This window comes from Melozone crissalis, unplaced genomic scaffold (assembly GCF_028551555.1).
Source record: "Melozone crissalis strain CALT ecotype California unplaced genomic scaffold, PUWL_Pcris_2 ptg000111l_1, whole genome shotgun sequence".
Classification (NCBI taxonomy): domain Eukaryota; kingdom Metazoa; phylum Chordata; class Aves; order Passeriformes; family Passerellidae; genus Melozone; species Melozone crissalis.
Window position 1 is genome coordinate 10,246,663 of NW_026535888.1, and position 15,527 is coordinate 10,262,189.

Below are 15,527 nucleotides of genomic sequence, written 5' to 3' on the forward strand. Positions count from 1 at the left end.
AGCAGTGACTTTGCAGCTGGCAGCATGCACCAAAATCCTTCACTTTTCAGAGCAGCAGCCACACTGTGGCAAGAAGCTGTAGGTGCTTGACCTGATGCGGTGCAGCCTTCCCAGAGCACTGATGTGCTGCCTGTTCACCCCCACACTGTTTGCACCCCCTTTTTGGTAGCATTGATTCCCTAGACTGGTGTAGAACATGCTGGAAGCACAAATCACTATTACTGACAGTTTTGCAGTTTTTTGGCCAGGATTTTCTGCCTGTGGTGTGATGGTAACAGCTGGGTTGTTGTTGCAGAGCCCCGGGTGAATCAGCCTCCTGTTGCCATCGTGTCCCCACCGTTCCAGGAAATCTCCCTGCCGACCATTTCCACTCTCATCGACGGCAGCAGTGAGTACCTGCAGGTTTTAGTGCAGCATCCAGCAGGGGGCTTTGTGTTTGCTCCTGGGCTGGCCTTTTGCATAAAGTTTAAGAGAAACAGTGACACTGAAAAGAATTAGCCTCTCTGGCCAGGAGAGCAGAACACACACAACAGCACCTCTCCATGTTCCTTTTGAAGGGCACTGGCCTGAGCCAATCTCCTAAAAAAGGAAAAGCTCTGGAGGTTGCTGTTCAGAATCAAAAAATAATTACTGTCAATCAAAATTACTGGGCTCTTGGCTAAACTTCAAATTAAGTTACTGACAGGGCACCTTCAGTGATCCTAGCTTACACTAGAGCTTTTCAGGAGTTCCTTTATACAAATTCAGGTTGTCTTAGGCCCAGCTAGCATTGATGTGTTACAGTTTGGGTGTCTAAGCGTAACAGAGACTTTGGGCTTCAACCAAAAATACCTTTGCCACTAAGCCCAGGGCAGAAGTAGGGACTGACCATTGGAATCTGTGAAGCAGCATTTTCCAACTCTTTGTGTGTGTGTGTTTTCCTCCATTGCTGAAACAGAAAGCACTGATGATGATAAAATTATCAGTTACCACTGGGAAGAGCTGAAGGGTCCCCTGAGGGAGGAGAAGGTTTCCAGTGACACTCCCATACTGACACTGACCAACCTGGTACCTGGGAATTACACTTTCAGGTAGGTCACACCTGGCAGAGTCCATCAGTTCTCATCCCTTAAGAGTGAAATATATAAGATTCCTGAAGTGTTAATCTGGTTTTAAAAAAAGCCCAACACAGAACATGGAGAGAACTCCATTTTGTGATGTTCCCTCTCTCCACTCCTATACTTTCAAGTAGTTTTGTAGCTTTGCACTTCAGGAGAGATAAGCTGTCCAGCTACTTTTTATTCTTGACTTGTAGCCCTGGTTAAGATGATGGCTGGTCTGTCAGTGCTACAAAATGTCCCTTGAAATGTCAAATCTAAACTCTTTGAGTAAAGGCTTAGGAAGAAATGCAGTCTTAAAATCCAGTTTTTAAATGCAATGTGTTTGTGTCAGATAAGTGAATGAGGTCTAATGGGTTGGTGCACAACCTTGGCAATAGGTGGGAGCTGATTTTAATTCTGTATTTGTCCTGTGATTTTCCTTTGGCCTGTATTTTGGTGTGATGTCCATCACTGCATCAGCAGATCTATCTAAAGTAAAACAACCTGGAGTACCTCTTACTGAACACTGCTTTCTTGTTAGGCAGTTGGCATGAACTAATCAGATCCATGTTCAGGTCTAGATTTAGCAGAAAGCAGCTGTGTTTGTGGTACAAGCTACCTGAGGAGATGTGCTGTGTCATTCCACTTGTGGGTTAGTAATGCGTTTCTGTGTTTCACCTTGGAAATGGTTGTTAGATTGCAAGTGAGAGATGGATGTGACTGTTGAATTCCTTGCATCACTTTGAGGCTGATAATTGGATATTTGGGGGAAGTTGCTATTCAGAAAAGGCTGTCACCATTCAGCTCTGGTCACCATCACTTCTTATTTCCCTCTTCAGCCTGACAGTTGTGGACTCAGATGGTGCCAGCAACTCCACCACTGCCAACCTGACTGTGAAGAAGGCAGTGGATTATCCTCCAGTGGCCAATGCTGGCCCAAACCAGGTGATCACCCTGCCCCAGAACTCCATCACTCTCTATGGCAACCAGAGCACGGACGACCACAGCATCGTCAGCTACGAGTGGCTGCTGAGCCCCAACAGCAAAGGGAAGGTGATGGAGATGCAGGTCAGTGTCTCCTGTGTTCCACCTGGGTTGCTCACTAGCTGGGATTTTATCTATAATCAAACCAGTTTGAATGGACTGTTAGGAAATGTCTTTTAGAATCCTACAGAGCAAAGGTGTGATGATAAGTATGTGCCTAAAGTTAAATCCTTGTTTAACTTTACACAAGGATTTTGGAAGCTGGTGATGGTTTAGTGGCTGAGCTGTTGCACCAGCCTCACCACTGGCATCCTGTTCCTTTCATGGGCAATGCAGTTTTAAATCCTGCTGAACAAGGGGGATTGAGAGAGGTGGGAACTTTCAAGCTGAATCTTCGAGTCTAAATTTTGCTGATACTGACCAGACCCATCTAAGAAATAAATGTTGGAACTTGTTTCTGTCTCATCATTTTTCTTTTAAAGATTATTACTGCTGTCAAATTTATAAAATCAGGAAGTCCATGAATCAGGTTCACAATGTGTGGGATTTGCACATGGCTCCCCAGAGATTTTACTGGAGTTGGGAACTACAGAATCCCTAAACGTCTGCTTGTATGGCATTGCTTTTATTATGTCCCACAACAGTGTGTCCTTGTAGTGTGCATAAATTTAGCTGCAAGAGCTTTGCTGAAGTGGCAGACTCAGACTCCTGCTCCCACAGCAGGAGTTGGTGATAACGCCCTAGAATGTGCTGGTAATGGTTGCTTTAGAATCAGAGTCTTCTGGTCCACCATTCTGCATGAGGATTGTTTTTAATCCACGAAAATCTTTTCTCTCAGGGTGTGAGGACACCAGTCTTGCAGCTCTCTGCAATGCAGGAAGGTGATTACACCTACCAGCTCATAGTGACTGATTCTGCTGGGCACCAGTCCACTGCAGAGGTCACTGTGATAGTCCAGCCAGGTAAGCTGCCTTTACCTGCTCTTGCTGCTTCCCTTCCAGGGGTTGGAGGTGAGCAGCAATCTGTCAGCAACCTCTTATGGTGACTTTCAGAAAAGCTGATCTGATTTAGGAACATTCTGGGCTGGTATATTGCTGATAAATGAGCAAAATAAAGCTTGTAGGAATATTGCCATTGTGGGCCGTTCTCTTATTTTACACAGTGTAACCTAATTAATATTTTCCTACAATAAAGGCAGGATTGTATTTCCAAACAGCTGTGTCTGCCCACAGTGCTGGGTCCTGAGACAGGGGCAGGAAAAGTGGAGCAGTACTGAGAGAATGAGAGCAAAAATCAGAATTCCTAGTTTTCAGTCTCATTTTATTGCAGATGTGTGAATTAAATACTTATTGAATTTCTTAACTGCTTTTAACCTCACTTTATCTGAGTACAAGGTAGTGAGCAAGGGACATACTGGAAAATCTTATTGGTGGTGTTTTAAGCTTCACCTTTATGGTGTGTGTTTGAGAAACCCTGCATTCTTTTCCAGAGAACAACAAGCCCCCAAAGGCAGATGCTGGTCCAGATAAAGAATTGACTCTTCCTGTGGACAGCACCACTCTAGATGGCAGCAAGAGCTCGGATGACCAGAAGATTGTCTTCTATCTTTGGGAAAAAACTCGGTGTGTATCACCTTCCATGTTCTTGTGTATCCAAATCTTTCATTTAAAACACCCCCACACCTCCCTTGTGTTCAGTCATGGTCACATGGGGCCTGCCAAGCTTTACCTGAATAAGACAAGGATTTATATTTGGTTGGAAAGAAGTGGAGTTTTCTTTGAGCATGAGAAAAGCTTTGCCTTCATCTCTAGGCCTGAGCGTGGTGTGGCTCAGCTGTGTTTCCATTCACAGCTTGGGTCTCGTGGAGAGACTGACCCTTGTAATCAACAACAGCAGGGCCTCCTAACTCGATGCTTTTGCAGTTTGTTTAAAGGAGGCAGAGTTCTCTTCAACTCTAAATTCCCTGAAATGCTTTAGGGAACTCAGGAAAAAGCCTGTGAGCAACTTGCAGTCATTTTTTCTGTTTGTTAATGCAATGTCTGTGCAAAGCCCTAGAAATAAAGGACTGTTATTGCTTTGCACCTTTTTTTTTCAAAATTGGCTCATTGTGCAGTTCACAAGCCAAGTTGCTGAAAGTACAACTATTTGTAAACACCACCTAAGTGCTGTTATCAGTGCTCCTCTGGTTTAAAATTAACCAAAACATTTACCTGCCAGAAATTATGCTTTTTGTTCTGGATCCTGCACTTATTGTTTAGATTATCTTGCTGTAACTGGAGAACAGAATTTTGATTTTTATAATGGATTATTATTTCCAAGCTCCTCTTTGGAGCGAGGCTGCCTCCAGTGCTCTGTGCAAAGTTTAAACTTATCAAAACCCCTGAGAAAGGTCCAAAACTAACCAAACCCTTTGTGTCTTGGTTAGGGGTCCAGATGGTGTGAAGCTGGAGAATGCCAACAGCAGCATTGCCACTGTCACAGGCCTCCAGGTTGGGACATATGAGTTCACTCTGACAGTGAAAGATGAGAGGAACCTGCAGAGCCAAAGCTCCGTCAACGTCATCGTCAAGGAAGGTATATCCAGCCACAAGAGCTGCTCAGTCAGTGGTTATGTCTGAGCAGTTCAGCAAAACCTGTGTTCAGAGACAGAAAAAAAGTAAGGAATGGAGGGAGACAATGTGGAGAGCACTGAAGTGGCCTTGAATGGTATTTTCAGCTTAATCCTGCAGCATTTCCCTTCTCTTCCCTGGGGTTAGACAGGGATTTCTAGAATACACTGGAGATCTGATGCAGTAATTTTTGATTGGGCATTACAAGCTCTTTCTCCAAGTGTTTTCTCTCTGTTTATTTAGAGATAAACAAGCCACCCATTGCAAAGATTGCTGGTAATGTTGTCATCACCTTGCCCACAAACACAGCAGAGCTGGATGGATCCAAGTCCTCTGATGATAAAGGGATTGTCAGCTACTTGTGGACCCGGGATGAGGGGAGCCCTGCAGCTGGGGTGAGCTTTCTTTTGTAAAGGATCACAAAAATCAGTGCAAAGTAGTGTTGACAGCTCCTGAGGAAATACAAAGCTCCTTGTTGGGTTGTCACTCTGTCATATCCTGAAATATGACAATACATGGTGCTACTTTGATCCTTTGTTTCCTCGTACTTACTTTGTTCTGCCTTCCAGGAAGTCTTAAATAATTCAGACCATCATCCTGTCCTCCTCCTGTCCAATCTGGTAGAAGGGACCTACACATTTCACCTCAGAGTAACAGATGCCAAAGGAGAGAGTGATGTGGAAAGGACCACAGTGGAGGTCAAACCTGGTGAGTCTGGGTTTTGTGCTGTACCACATTTGCCTGGAGCCCTCTGGATACAGCACACTGGGATTAAAATGTGTCATCTAGTCTAGTTTAGAGCTGTAAATGTCAAAAGTTTTGAGGGATGTGGTTGTGTTTTCCTGTGGTTTTTGAGGGCTGACTCTCACTGCTTCTGTTACCTTGTGTCCCTTCCCACAGTGCTGCTCAAGTTCTGTGTTCAAATCAGAAACATCCTGGAGAGATAGCTAAAAACCTGCCTTGTGCCCAGGCTGCTAAATAAAAACTCTTAAAGATGTGTACAATCTGCATTCTGTCTAGATCCTAGGAAAAATAACCTGGTGGAGATAATCCTGGATGTGAACGTGAGCCAGCTGACGGAGCGGCAGAAGGGGATGTTCATCCGGCAGATTGGGGTGCTGCTGGGGGTCCTGGACTCAGACATCACCGTGCAAAAGATCCAGCCATACACTGAGCAAAGGTGGGATTCATCTGGGGGGGTACACAGCAAGGAATTGCTGGAGGGCTTGGAAAATCAAGGCCTCTTGGAAAGCAAATTGGATCACTGGGACATGTGGAGTTGTTAACATTGATATTCCTGCTCAGATCAGAGTTGTCAAGCAGGTCTTGAGTATCTTTCCCCTCTGGAGATGGTGCATTGCCCTTGAAAACTGCTGCTGCTGATGTATTTTCACCTCAAACCTGTAAAATAAGAACAAATCTGATTTGTTTTTTGAAAATTGTGGAGATTGTGTGAAGGGATGTTCTGCAGCTGGAGAAGTAGCAGAGCTTGGTGCAGGAGTTTGCTGAAATACTTAAAACACACCAGAGTGTGTAACAATCCCCCTCACCTTCATGCCAAATTGATAGCTCATACAATCACAGCCTGGATTGGGTAGAAAGGACCTTAAGGATCATCCAGTTCCAACCTCACAGCCCCAGGCAGAGACATCTTCCACTAATTCTGCAGAAGCTTTATTGCCCACACAACTTTCAGGAGCTTCAACTTAATGTATAAAAAAATGTTGAAAGCCAATGTAATTTCTGTTTGAAGAGATAGAAAAGCCTAATTTTGATTGCTAATTGGCTTACAGAAAACTGCATTTATCCTAAACACATGGAAGTTGGCTGCTGAGCAGGGCTGTAGGTCAGGGTGGTATTGCCTACCTGGAGAGTGGCAACAAGCCGCGAGTGGAAATCTGTTGAAATAAGTGCAATATTGCACTTAGCTTTTATTAAAAGGGGAGTAGTTTTAAAGTACCTAAAGCACTGAAGAAGATTTAAGGGACATGCTTCAAGTCCTGCAGCAAGTCAGCAATAAATCTGCTGTTACTTTACACCCAGCTGAGTGCTCTGATGTATCGATTCCTTTGTGTCCACCTGGCCTGCTGTAGCAGGAAAATCAGAATTCATTGTCCATGCAAAGCTAGGGAGCTGAGAACAGAGGAGCCAGCACTTTCTGTTGTAACTGTAGCTCTCTGTCTCTGCCATGAGCAAGCCAGTCGCCCCTGAGGAAGGCGAGTAAGGGATTCTTGTCATTAATGCTTCATCTGTTTGTGTGTTCCAGCAGACAAAAGAGTGGGAAGTGTTAAAAAGGAGCAGAGATTGTTTCCTGACAGATGGCTTTAAGATCCCATTTTTGCTTCCACTGTCAAAGTAACTTGTGCTGTTAAAAAAGAGCTTTTTCCTCTGACTGTTGGTATTTCACATACTCTGAGGGTTTCACTGATATGCCATTGACTCATGAGCTCACTAGTGATAATAAATCCCAAACATTCATGCATCCTTTTGTGAGTCTAAAGGATCCACAGGGCTCTGCAAGGTGAGCAAGCCATGAGGAACAAGTTCTTCTGCCATAAAGTTAATGCAGTAAAGCTGCGGAATACAGAATCCTTCACACCTGGGTTGGTTTTGGGCTACAGCACTTGGTGCATTCAAACTCACCTCTGCAAAAGACTGTAAATTTCTATTTTCTGGTGCTGGAGCTCTGTGCTGAGCATGTAAGTGGACCCCAAAGTTTCAGGGCAATAAAATCTCAGAATCCCACAGCGAGGAAGGAAGGAGAGTATGAAAACAGCAGGACCTTAAAGTCTGGGGATTTGATGCTTAGCATGAACATACAAAGATCTGCTTAATGTGTAAATTCAAGAACAGTGCAGCCCTAACTTGGAAAACATGAATGGATCAGATTTCTAAAGGGTTTTCTACTGTAAAACCAGGTCTGCCATTACTGCTTTCAAACAGAGCCAGCAGTCTGGTCTTCAAATAAATTTGGGATTCTGAGTAAGTCCCTCTAATGACAGACTGGAGAGTGTGGCTCTCCACCTGATATTTGGAGAAGCAGCAGATAATTGATAATTTTTGCCTCTCTTCCAGCACAAAGATGGTGTTCTTTGTGCAGAACCAGCCTCCCCACCAGATATTCAAAGGACGAGAGGTGGCCTGGACGCTGAAGAATGAGCTGAGGAAACAACAGTCAGACTTCCTCATCTTCCGGGCCCTGGAGATTAACACAGTCAGTAAGTGAGAGTCTCTTGGGACAGACTGAACATCTTTTACCTTCCTTTCAGCTGCCTGACAGAAATAAGGGTGCTAAAAACACTCCCATGCCCACACACACTCACTGCAGGAGCTTTCATGTTAACAAATGGGAAACAGAAAATTAAGTCTATTAGACTATTCACTAATCACTTATTTACCAATTAATTCTATCCATTCACTATTAAACTTCTTATAAATAATTACTTGCAGTGTTGCTGTGAAGATAAGAGTTCACAAAACCAAAAGCAGATTGATACTTATGAAACTAAAATACAGTATTAATGGACTATAGCCACTGAAATCAGTGTCATCCTGAAAACAATTAATGGCACATCTTGGTAGCTGTGAGCCCACTTGTTTCCTGTGCAGCACAAACATCAGTCTGCAAGAAATGTTCCCCTTCTATCATTATTTTACATCTTTATATTAGCACTGCTTTTCTTTTATGAGATGCATCCTGTGAGGATCATTTGCTGATCAGTTAGAGATTTGAAACTAGAATTGTGTAAAGTAATTATTTTCATTACGTCCTTATTTTACCATTTTGTGGCCTTCAGAAGCCATTTTTCAGTTCTGTTCGGTGCCTCCAAAGGATCTGTTTGTTTTTTGTCTGTCTCACAGTCGGGGTTTGAATTGGAAAATCAAAACTTTGTTTAAAAACATTTACTTGACTAATATACAAATTCCATAAGTTGTATATCAAAATGAGGATTTATTAGGCAAAATATATGTTGCTGGTGAAGTGGGATGTTTCAGTTTGGCAGGAAGCCCAGGTGCTTACTTTGCACTTCTCACCTCTCGTGATTACTGAGCTCTGAATGAGCTGCAGAGGGGCCACATTCAGATCAAAGCCTGCAGGAGGGGTTGGCTGGATTGAACTATTTTCTCCCATTTTTACCTCACCTGTGAGTCATTTAGTTCACCTTGCTGGTTTTGGCCCCCAGCCTGTCAGCTGAACTGCTCCGAGCACGGGCGCTGTGACTCCTTCACCAAGCGCTGCGTGTGTGACCCCTTCTGGATGGAGAATTTCCTCAGGGTGCAGATGGGGGACGGCGAAAGCAACTGCGGTGAGTGACCCCCCTGGGTGGCACCTTGGCACAGAAACCCCTGTGTGGAACCCAGGCTGGGCACATGCCAGGCATCCCCATTGCTCTGATGAGATGCTGACACCGGGACACAAACCTTTGTCTCACCTTTGGGCAGATGTTTGACAGGGGAGTGAGTTCCCTTCACACCCTCCCAGTGGACACTCACTAAGAGTTGAGTCCATTCTGGGTGTATAAATCACAACTCTCTTCTGTCATCTCCTGATGAGATGCTGACACCAGGACACAGACCCTTGTCTCACCTCTGGGCAGATGTTTGACAGGGGAGTCAGTTCCCTTCACAGCCTCGCAATGGACACTCACTAAAAGTTGAGTCTGTTCTGGGTGTATAAATCACAACTCTCTTCTGTCATCTCTGTCCTGCCACAGGAGAGCAAATTTTATCAACCAGCACGCAGTGAACACTGCCCAGCCAATCCACACATTGGATCTTGAGCTTCCCAAGGGGATCTGGTGGTGCTGCCAGTGGGGAATGCCAGCCTCTAATTCTGCAAAGAGGCAGGCCTTGCCTTTTCTTTCCCAAAACCAGTCCCCTAAAATGTTCACTGTCAGTTGTATGAGGTGCCAAAATGTGTTTATCTCTGGGGTTTTGCTTGCAGAGTGGAGTGTGCTGTATGTGATCATTGCATCTTTTGTCATCGTGGTTGCCTTTGGAATCTTGTCGTGGATGGTGATCTGCTGCTGCAAGAGGTGGGACTGAAACCAAACCCTGCTGTATTCAGGTTTCACAGCCAAGTGTCTGCAGTAGGAGGTTAAAGATTCAATCCCATTGTCCCAGCAGGTCATCTGCTGAGCCTTGGGATCCTGGGTTTTAAGTGTTTCAAAAAGTTCCAGAACTCTGAGTTATGTTAAGAAGAAAATTTGGATTAACCTATAAATGTGCAACTGAGCAACATTTTAATGTTTCACTTTGTAATGTGAACATAATCCTAAATAGTGAGTCCTTTAGCTTTGAAGATCAGAGTTGTTTTTCTTCTGGCTCTTTTAGAAATGGACTGTTCCTTAATTCCTTTTTCTCCCCTTTAGACGGAAAGGAAAATCCAAAAGAAAAAGCAAATACAAGATTTTGGATGCAACGGATCAGGAAAGCCTGGAGTTAAAACCAAATCCCAAAGCAGGTAAAACATGAGAGGGAAGAGCTCAGCACTTCCAGAGTGCTGACTGAGGACTGTTCCTCAATGGACTTAACAGTGAAACAAATGTGATGTAGGAACTGACAGAGGAGTCTCAGAAGAGCTGAAATCTTGTCTCAGATCTGTATATGGGGTATTTAGTAAAGTCATCTAAACTTTTAGGTTTGGAAATTGGGGCTGAAACTGGCCTGGTCCTGATGTCTCCATTTGGTACTTCAGAAGTAGGAAGGGGATGCATTCAGCTGTGCAGAACAGTCTGACTCAGGAAGCCCAAAATTGGGTCTTGACTGTAACTTCTCCTGCTCTGAGGTTTTCCCCTGGGTTCTGGTAGTTCCCTTCTAGCCAGTATGCAATTCTTTGGTCATTCTGTACAGCAAAGCAGGAATTCAGTGGCAGTAAACATTACACTGAACTGATCAACACCTGACATCAGCCTCAAAATACTTGTATATTGGAGAGATTGAGGTTTATTTCTGCTTTGCTACCCACCCACCACAAACAACTGGTTCATCAACTTATTTATTCTTGCTCCTGTGCGCATCAGGCTGTGAAAATTTCACATTTTAGCTCATCCTCTAGTTTTCCAGTAAGCAGGTGCATTTCAGAGGGAGCTCCATGAATTCCTCAGTGCTCCATGTGGCTACAGGTCCATTGGCCCATTCCAGAAGGGCAGGATTTGTCCTCAGTGCTCTTAGCCAGCATTGCTGACCTGAGAGTGCTTGTCAGTGCTTTGCAAAGATCAGGGGGTTATTTCAGGCTGGAGTGTTTTCATCTGATACATGAACCAAGCCATGGGCACCTGCTGACTGACCAGGAAAAGAGGGAAGTGTTGGAAAGGATGTGCCAAGTACAGCCCTGCTGAAAGCCAGGGAGCTCTGCAGCTGCTGAGTGTGTGTTTCATGTCAGAGTGCGTCCTGGTTTTGTTTAGAGAAGGGGATGTGTTAACTGTGCATGGAAAAGAGTCCCTGATCCTTGTTTGTGAGCAGAAAATGACTGCTCATGCTGGTGCTATCCCATTTAATGGTGTTCCAGCAAAGTGAGCAGTGCCCAAGAGCAGCAGGGAGGGCATTGCAGTGACAGACTGATCCGCTGTTCCTCTGAGCACCAGGCTGTCCCACTGCTCAAACACAGATACCCTTGCAGGAAACCTGGGTGTGTTTCCCTCCCTCAGCACCCAACTCTGCTTTAATCTGACCATCTGTCACCTCAGAGCCCACTGTGCAATCAATGTGCTAAATGTGCCTCACCATTTGCTCTCTGGTAACTAAACTCATCTTGCTGCTTCTGAGGCTGGCTGCTGACTGAAGTCTTTTTTACCTGCTAGATATGTCCAGGGAGCTTTCTGCTAACAGAGGAAATGTTGCATTTCTCCATTAAGGAAAAGCTAAATTTAAATATTTCCTCTGCTGACAATATCAGTAAATGTCTCTCTCCCATCCTTGTGCATTAATCTAAATTCATCCTGCTAATTTATCTCTCTTCCCTTGCAGAGAGGAGAGTAGGGAGAGGGTAGTGAGATGGCAGAGATGTCCCTCACACACCTGCATATTCTCTTACTCCAGTTATGAGCCCTCCAAGCATTTTCTAGGCAATGCCCCGAGCAAGGTCAGGGAGACAGAGCTCCCCTATGTACTCACATTCCCTTCTGGTCACATCATTGCCTTCCTGGCTGCTTGTTGTGCTTTGTGCTGTCTTGGAGTGTTGTTGTGACCTCTGACATGCCAGAGTGTCTGAGACAGGATCACTATACTTTTTCCACATTGAACTGAGGTTTTAACATATATACTCTGCAAGACATAAACACACTCTGTTCATACAGGTTTTTCTCTGGTACTCCTGCAAGTTTTCACCTAACTCTCCCCTCCTATTTTTAGCAGAGATCCTAATACAAACCAAATAGCTACACCTACTAATCTTATACAAAATCTAACTACAATACAGATTTACTTTTCTAAATAGGAAATAACTTCTATTGTGTTTGAAAAGATATATGAAAGAAACCATGGGTCACCCTCAGAAATACAAAAAGAAATCCCAGGTTAGACTTACTACTGCTTTTTGTCCTGATTTGGATTTCATGGCTTGTTGTTAAAAAAGAAATGCAAATGGCAGATCATTCCCTAATTTCAAGAAGGAGAATGTATTCATCCTGTCTCATGTCTGAGACAGGATCACTTTCCCTGGGGGCTTCAGCATCCCAGGGAATAAGAGACACACAGAGGAAAGTCAGGTTCTGCTGCCTCTTAGACGTGATGAGAAAAGGAGACTTAGAGGGGATGGAGCAAGGTGAGGTCCTCACTGGTGTTAAAAGCTTTTCTAACCTGGGAATGTTTCCCTTTTAAGGTGGCAGACAGAAAGCCCAAGTCCTCAACACGAGCCTGATGCACTCAGAGTCAGAGCTGGACAGTGATGAAGCCATCTTCACGTGGCCTGACCGGGAGAAAGGGAAACTGCTCCGCAGCCAGAACGGCTCCCTGCGCAACGGGCAGCTGAGCCTCAAAGCCAAGAGCCCGAGGGAGGAGATCCTATAGCCCCCCTTGGGCAGCCTTGGCTGGAGCTCAGCAGGGAAGGCCAAATCCCATCCCTGTCCTAGCAGGGCCTTTGGAGGCCGCTTTGACCAGGACAACGCTGCTAAGTCGTTTCACAGAAAAATAACTTTGGTTTTGTGGGTTTCTTTTCATTCGGTTGAAACTGGTTGTACTTGAATTTGAACTTCAAGGGAAATCAAAGGGAGGAGAAGGCAACTGTGAACCCCAGGAGAAGAGTCAGGAAAGGATGGAGCTGGCATCTGGAGAGGGCAGGACAGAACCACTTGGAGCAACTGTGAATGTGCAGGACCCTCCTAAGCCACCTCAGACTGCACTGGAGGGAGCACCTGTGGACTTCCAGCTCACTTGCCTTGGAGCTCCTTGGAGAAGGAAAGTCAAGGACTTGAGCTGTGCTCTGAGCTCCCTTCAGGCTCCCATAGCCTACCACAGGCTAGTTATGCTGTCCAACAACTTTCTTCTCCTTTACTCCCACCTTCCCTAATGGTTTGAGCACTATTTTAATGTAGATTGTCCTTTCACATGCACTCGACTGCTGTTGGAGTGTAGAGGAGGGGGAATGTAAACACTGTGGCGGTTTGCAGGTAGGAGAGGGGTCTGTGGCTGTTCCCAATCACTGTCAGGCTGCTCTCGTGGGGAGTGTTGGGACTTGGTGCCTGTTCATGTGTGAAAAGCTGACCTGTGGTTACTGCCCAGGCTGGGACACCCCCTCCTGCAGCAAAGTCCTGCTTGGTACCAGAGCTGGGGACACACACCCCCCTTTGGTACCTCTGTCCAATGTCTGGCTTCATTCCAAAGCTGTGACATGTTCTGTGGCCCCAGCACCTTCTGTTGGTCACCAGGCCGTCCATGAGGCTGGACATAACCATATCTCAGTTATGGAACACTATGTACTGTGGTTTTTTGGTTTGGGTTTTTTTTTTTTTTCCTTAAAATTTGCACATCCCAGGTGATGGGGATTGGTCTGTGCAGTCCCCAGCTGGCTGCTCCCTCAGGCTGGCAGCTCACTGGCCCTTTGCTGGTGTGCCTGCAGAGCCCTGTGTGCTCCTATTGCCATGTCAAGAGCACACTGATGTCCTTTTGTGGTGGAAAAGGGAGCTCTGGGTGCCCAGGGGTGGTGGGCAGTGCCAGCAGCACGTGGCACAGCGTGTCACTGTGTCCCTGCTGCCTGAGCCCAGGGGCAGCAGGGGGGTCCTTTCCCATTGCCACTCCCTTATGTCACTGTGCTGCTGTCGTGAGTTGCACCCTGTCCTCGGGCAGAGCTCGGCCTCGTGCTGGCATGAAGGATGCCACTGCTTCTCTGGGGATGGGTGGGCAGTTCATTGCCTTTGTTTGTGTTTAATTTAAAAACTGGAAACTGGTTTCATTGGCTTTTTTTTTTTTTTTTTTTCCTTCTTATTGAGCTATGAAAGCCAAAAGGCTTTAAGTTCCTCAGTTGTATTTATATTGCTGCACTACTGATTTGTGTTGAGCTAGATGAAGATTAAACACTATTGAACGTGAGGGGGTGTTCCCTCACTGAATGTAGTCGTGGCTGCTGCTGAGTTTATTTTTTGGGCAATCAGCTGTTGCTCAGGCCAGCTCTGGAGCCTGCAGCTCTCCCAGTGGTGAGGCTGTGGCATTTGCTGGCGTCACAGGGGCCACCCTGTGCCTGGGCTGTCTGGCACACAGCTGGGGCTTGGCTCAGGCTTCCCCTCCCTGGAGGCTCCTGCACCCTCCAAACCCACCCAGGACCACACACAGGGAGGGCTGACCCTGGGAGGCTCCTCAGGCTGTCCCATGGCCCCACACTTAACTCTTGGGTGACACCGCTCTCTGTGTGTGCCTTCATTTGGGTGTAAGTGAGCAAACTGTGGGAACAGGAGGCTTTGGAGCTGCAGGGATTGACCAGGTGTGCCCTGAGGCTGCAGCTGGGAGCACTTTGTGCTGGGAGAGGGGAGCTGCTGGGCTCTGCTGAGTTCTGGTCATTGGGGATTGTGCTTTTTGAGCCCCTCTGTCCTGCCCATGCCAGGGAGGGCCCCCAGCAGCAGGTGGGGGTTCAGGCACTGCAGGGGTGAACAGTGCCCTTCTCAACAGACCCAGGGTGGGCTTTCAGTGAACCTGGCTGCTTGTTACAGGAGAGGGAATTACAATCCCTGTTACCTCCAGCACCTTTGTTCAGTTGTGGTTGTTCCCTTCACCCCTGTGTTTCACTGTGGGGTCAGAGCCCTTCGGGGGGGGTGTTTTACTGAGGGGCTGCACCCCAACCCAAGTTTGGGCTTTGGAGGAGGTTTTGGCCTTCCCTCCATGCCCAGCAGCTCCAAGTCACTTGCCGTCTCTGGGTGCAGCTTTGTGACAGCACAGCACAGCTCACATCAGATTCCTGGCTCCATTAGTATTCCCTGGCTGTGCAGCCTCTTCCCCCTCCACGTGTTAACCCTCAGCACCGCCAAACCTTCGGGAATGGGGACAGGCTCTGCACCCCAGCTTTGGGGGGCACAAGGACGTGTGGGGCTGACAGAGGTGAGGAGACTCTCCACGCTGAAGGTGGGAACAGGCCCGAGGCAGGAGCAGGGTGGGCTGTGTGCTGCAGTGCCCCAGGAGCACAGCCCTCCCCAGGTGTGTGCCCAGAGCCTCCCTGGGCTTTTGGGATCCCTTTCCCTGCTCTCCTGCTCTCCCAGTGCCACTGATTTTGCTGCTGGTTTGTTACCCGAGCGCTGTGAGCGTGCCCTTGCTCAGGAAGGTTTCTGCATTGCTATGCTCTGTGATTTCACAATTAGACACTGGCTACAAGTTGCCCACGTGTGGAAGTTGAAGGCTGAGACATCTGTCAGATGAACCAGCACCTTCA

General features: G+C 46.4%; 1 protein-coding gene across 1 annotated transcript in view; it reads left to right on the forward strand.

Annotated features, from left to right (window-relative positions):
* Nucleotides 1-14,224, forward strand: part of KIAA0319L (KIAA0319 like) — a 31,277-nt gene extending 17,053 nt beyond the window's left edge. Inside the window, exons 8-21 of the mRNA XM_054292614.1 lie at nucleotides 296-388; nucleotides 938-1,070; nucleotides 1,919-2,147; nucleotides 2,902-3,025; nucleotides 3,553-3,685; nucleotides 4,489-4,637; nucleotides 4,916-5,067; nucleotides 5,242-5,380; nucleotides 5,693-5,852; nucleotides 7,748-7,890; nucleotides 8,857-8,979; nucleotides 9,618-9,708; nucleotides 10,045-10,136; nucleotides 12,495-14,224. Of these exons, the coding sequence (XP_054148589.1) occupies nucleotides 296-388; nucleotides 938-1,070; nucleotides 1,919-2,147; nucleotides 2,902-3,025; nucleotides 3,553-3,685; nucleotides 4,489-4,637; nucleotides 4,916-5,067; nucleotides 5,242-5,380; nucleotides 5,693-5,852; nucleotides 7,748-7,890; nucleotides 8,857-8,979; nucleotides 9,618-9,708; nucleotides 10,045-10,136; nucleotides 12,495-12,682 (1,949 nt within the window). The 3' untranslated portion in view covers nucleotides 12,683-14,224. The remainder of the gene's footprint in view (nucleotides 1-295; nucleotides 389-937; nucleotides 1,071-1,918; nucleotides 2,148-2,901; nucleotides 3,026-3,552; nucleotides 3,686-4,488; nucleotides 4,638-4,915; nucleotides 5,068-5,241; nucleotides 5,381-5,692; nucleotides 5,853-7,747; nucleotides 7,891-8,856; nucleotides 8,980-9,617; nucleotides 9,709-10,044; nucleotides 10,137-12,494) is intronic.
* Nucleotides 14,225-15,527: the final 1,303 nt, after the last annotated feature.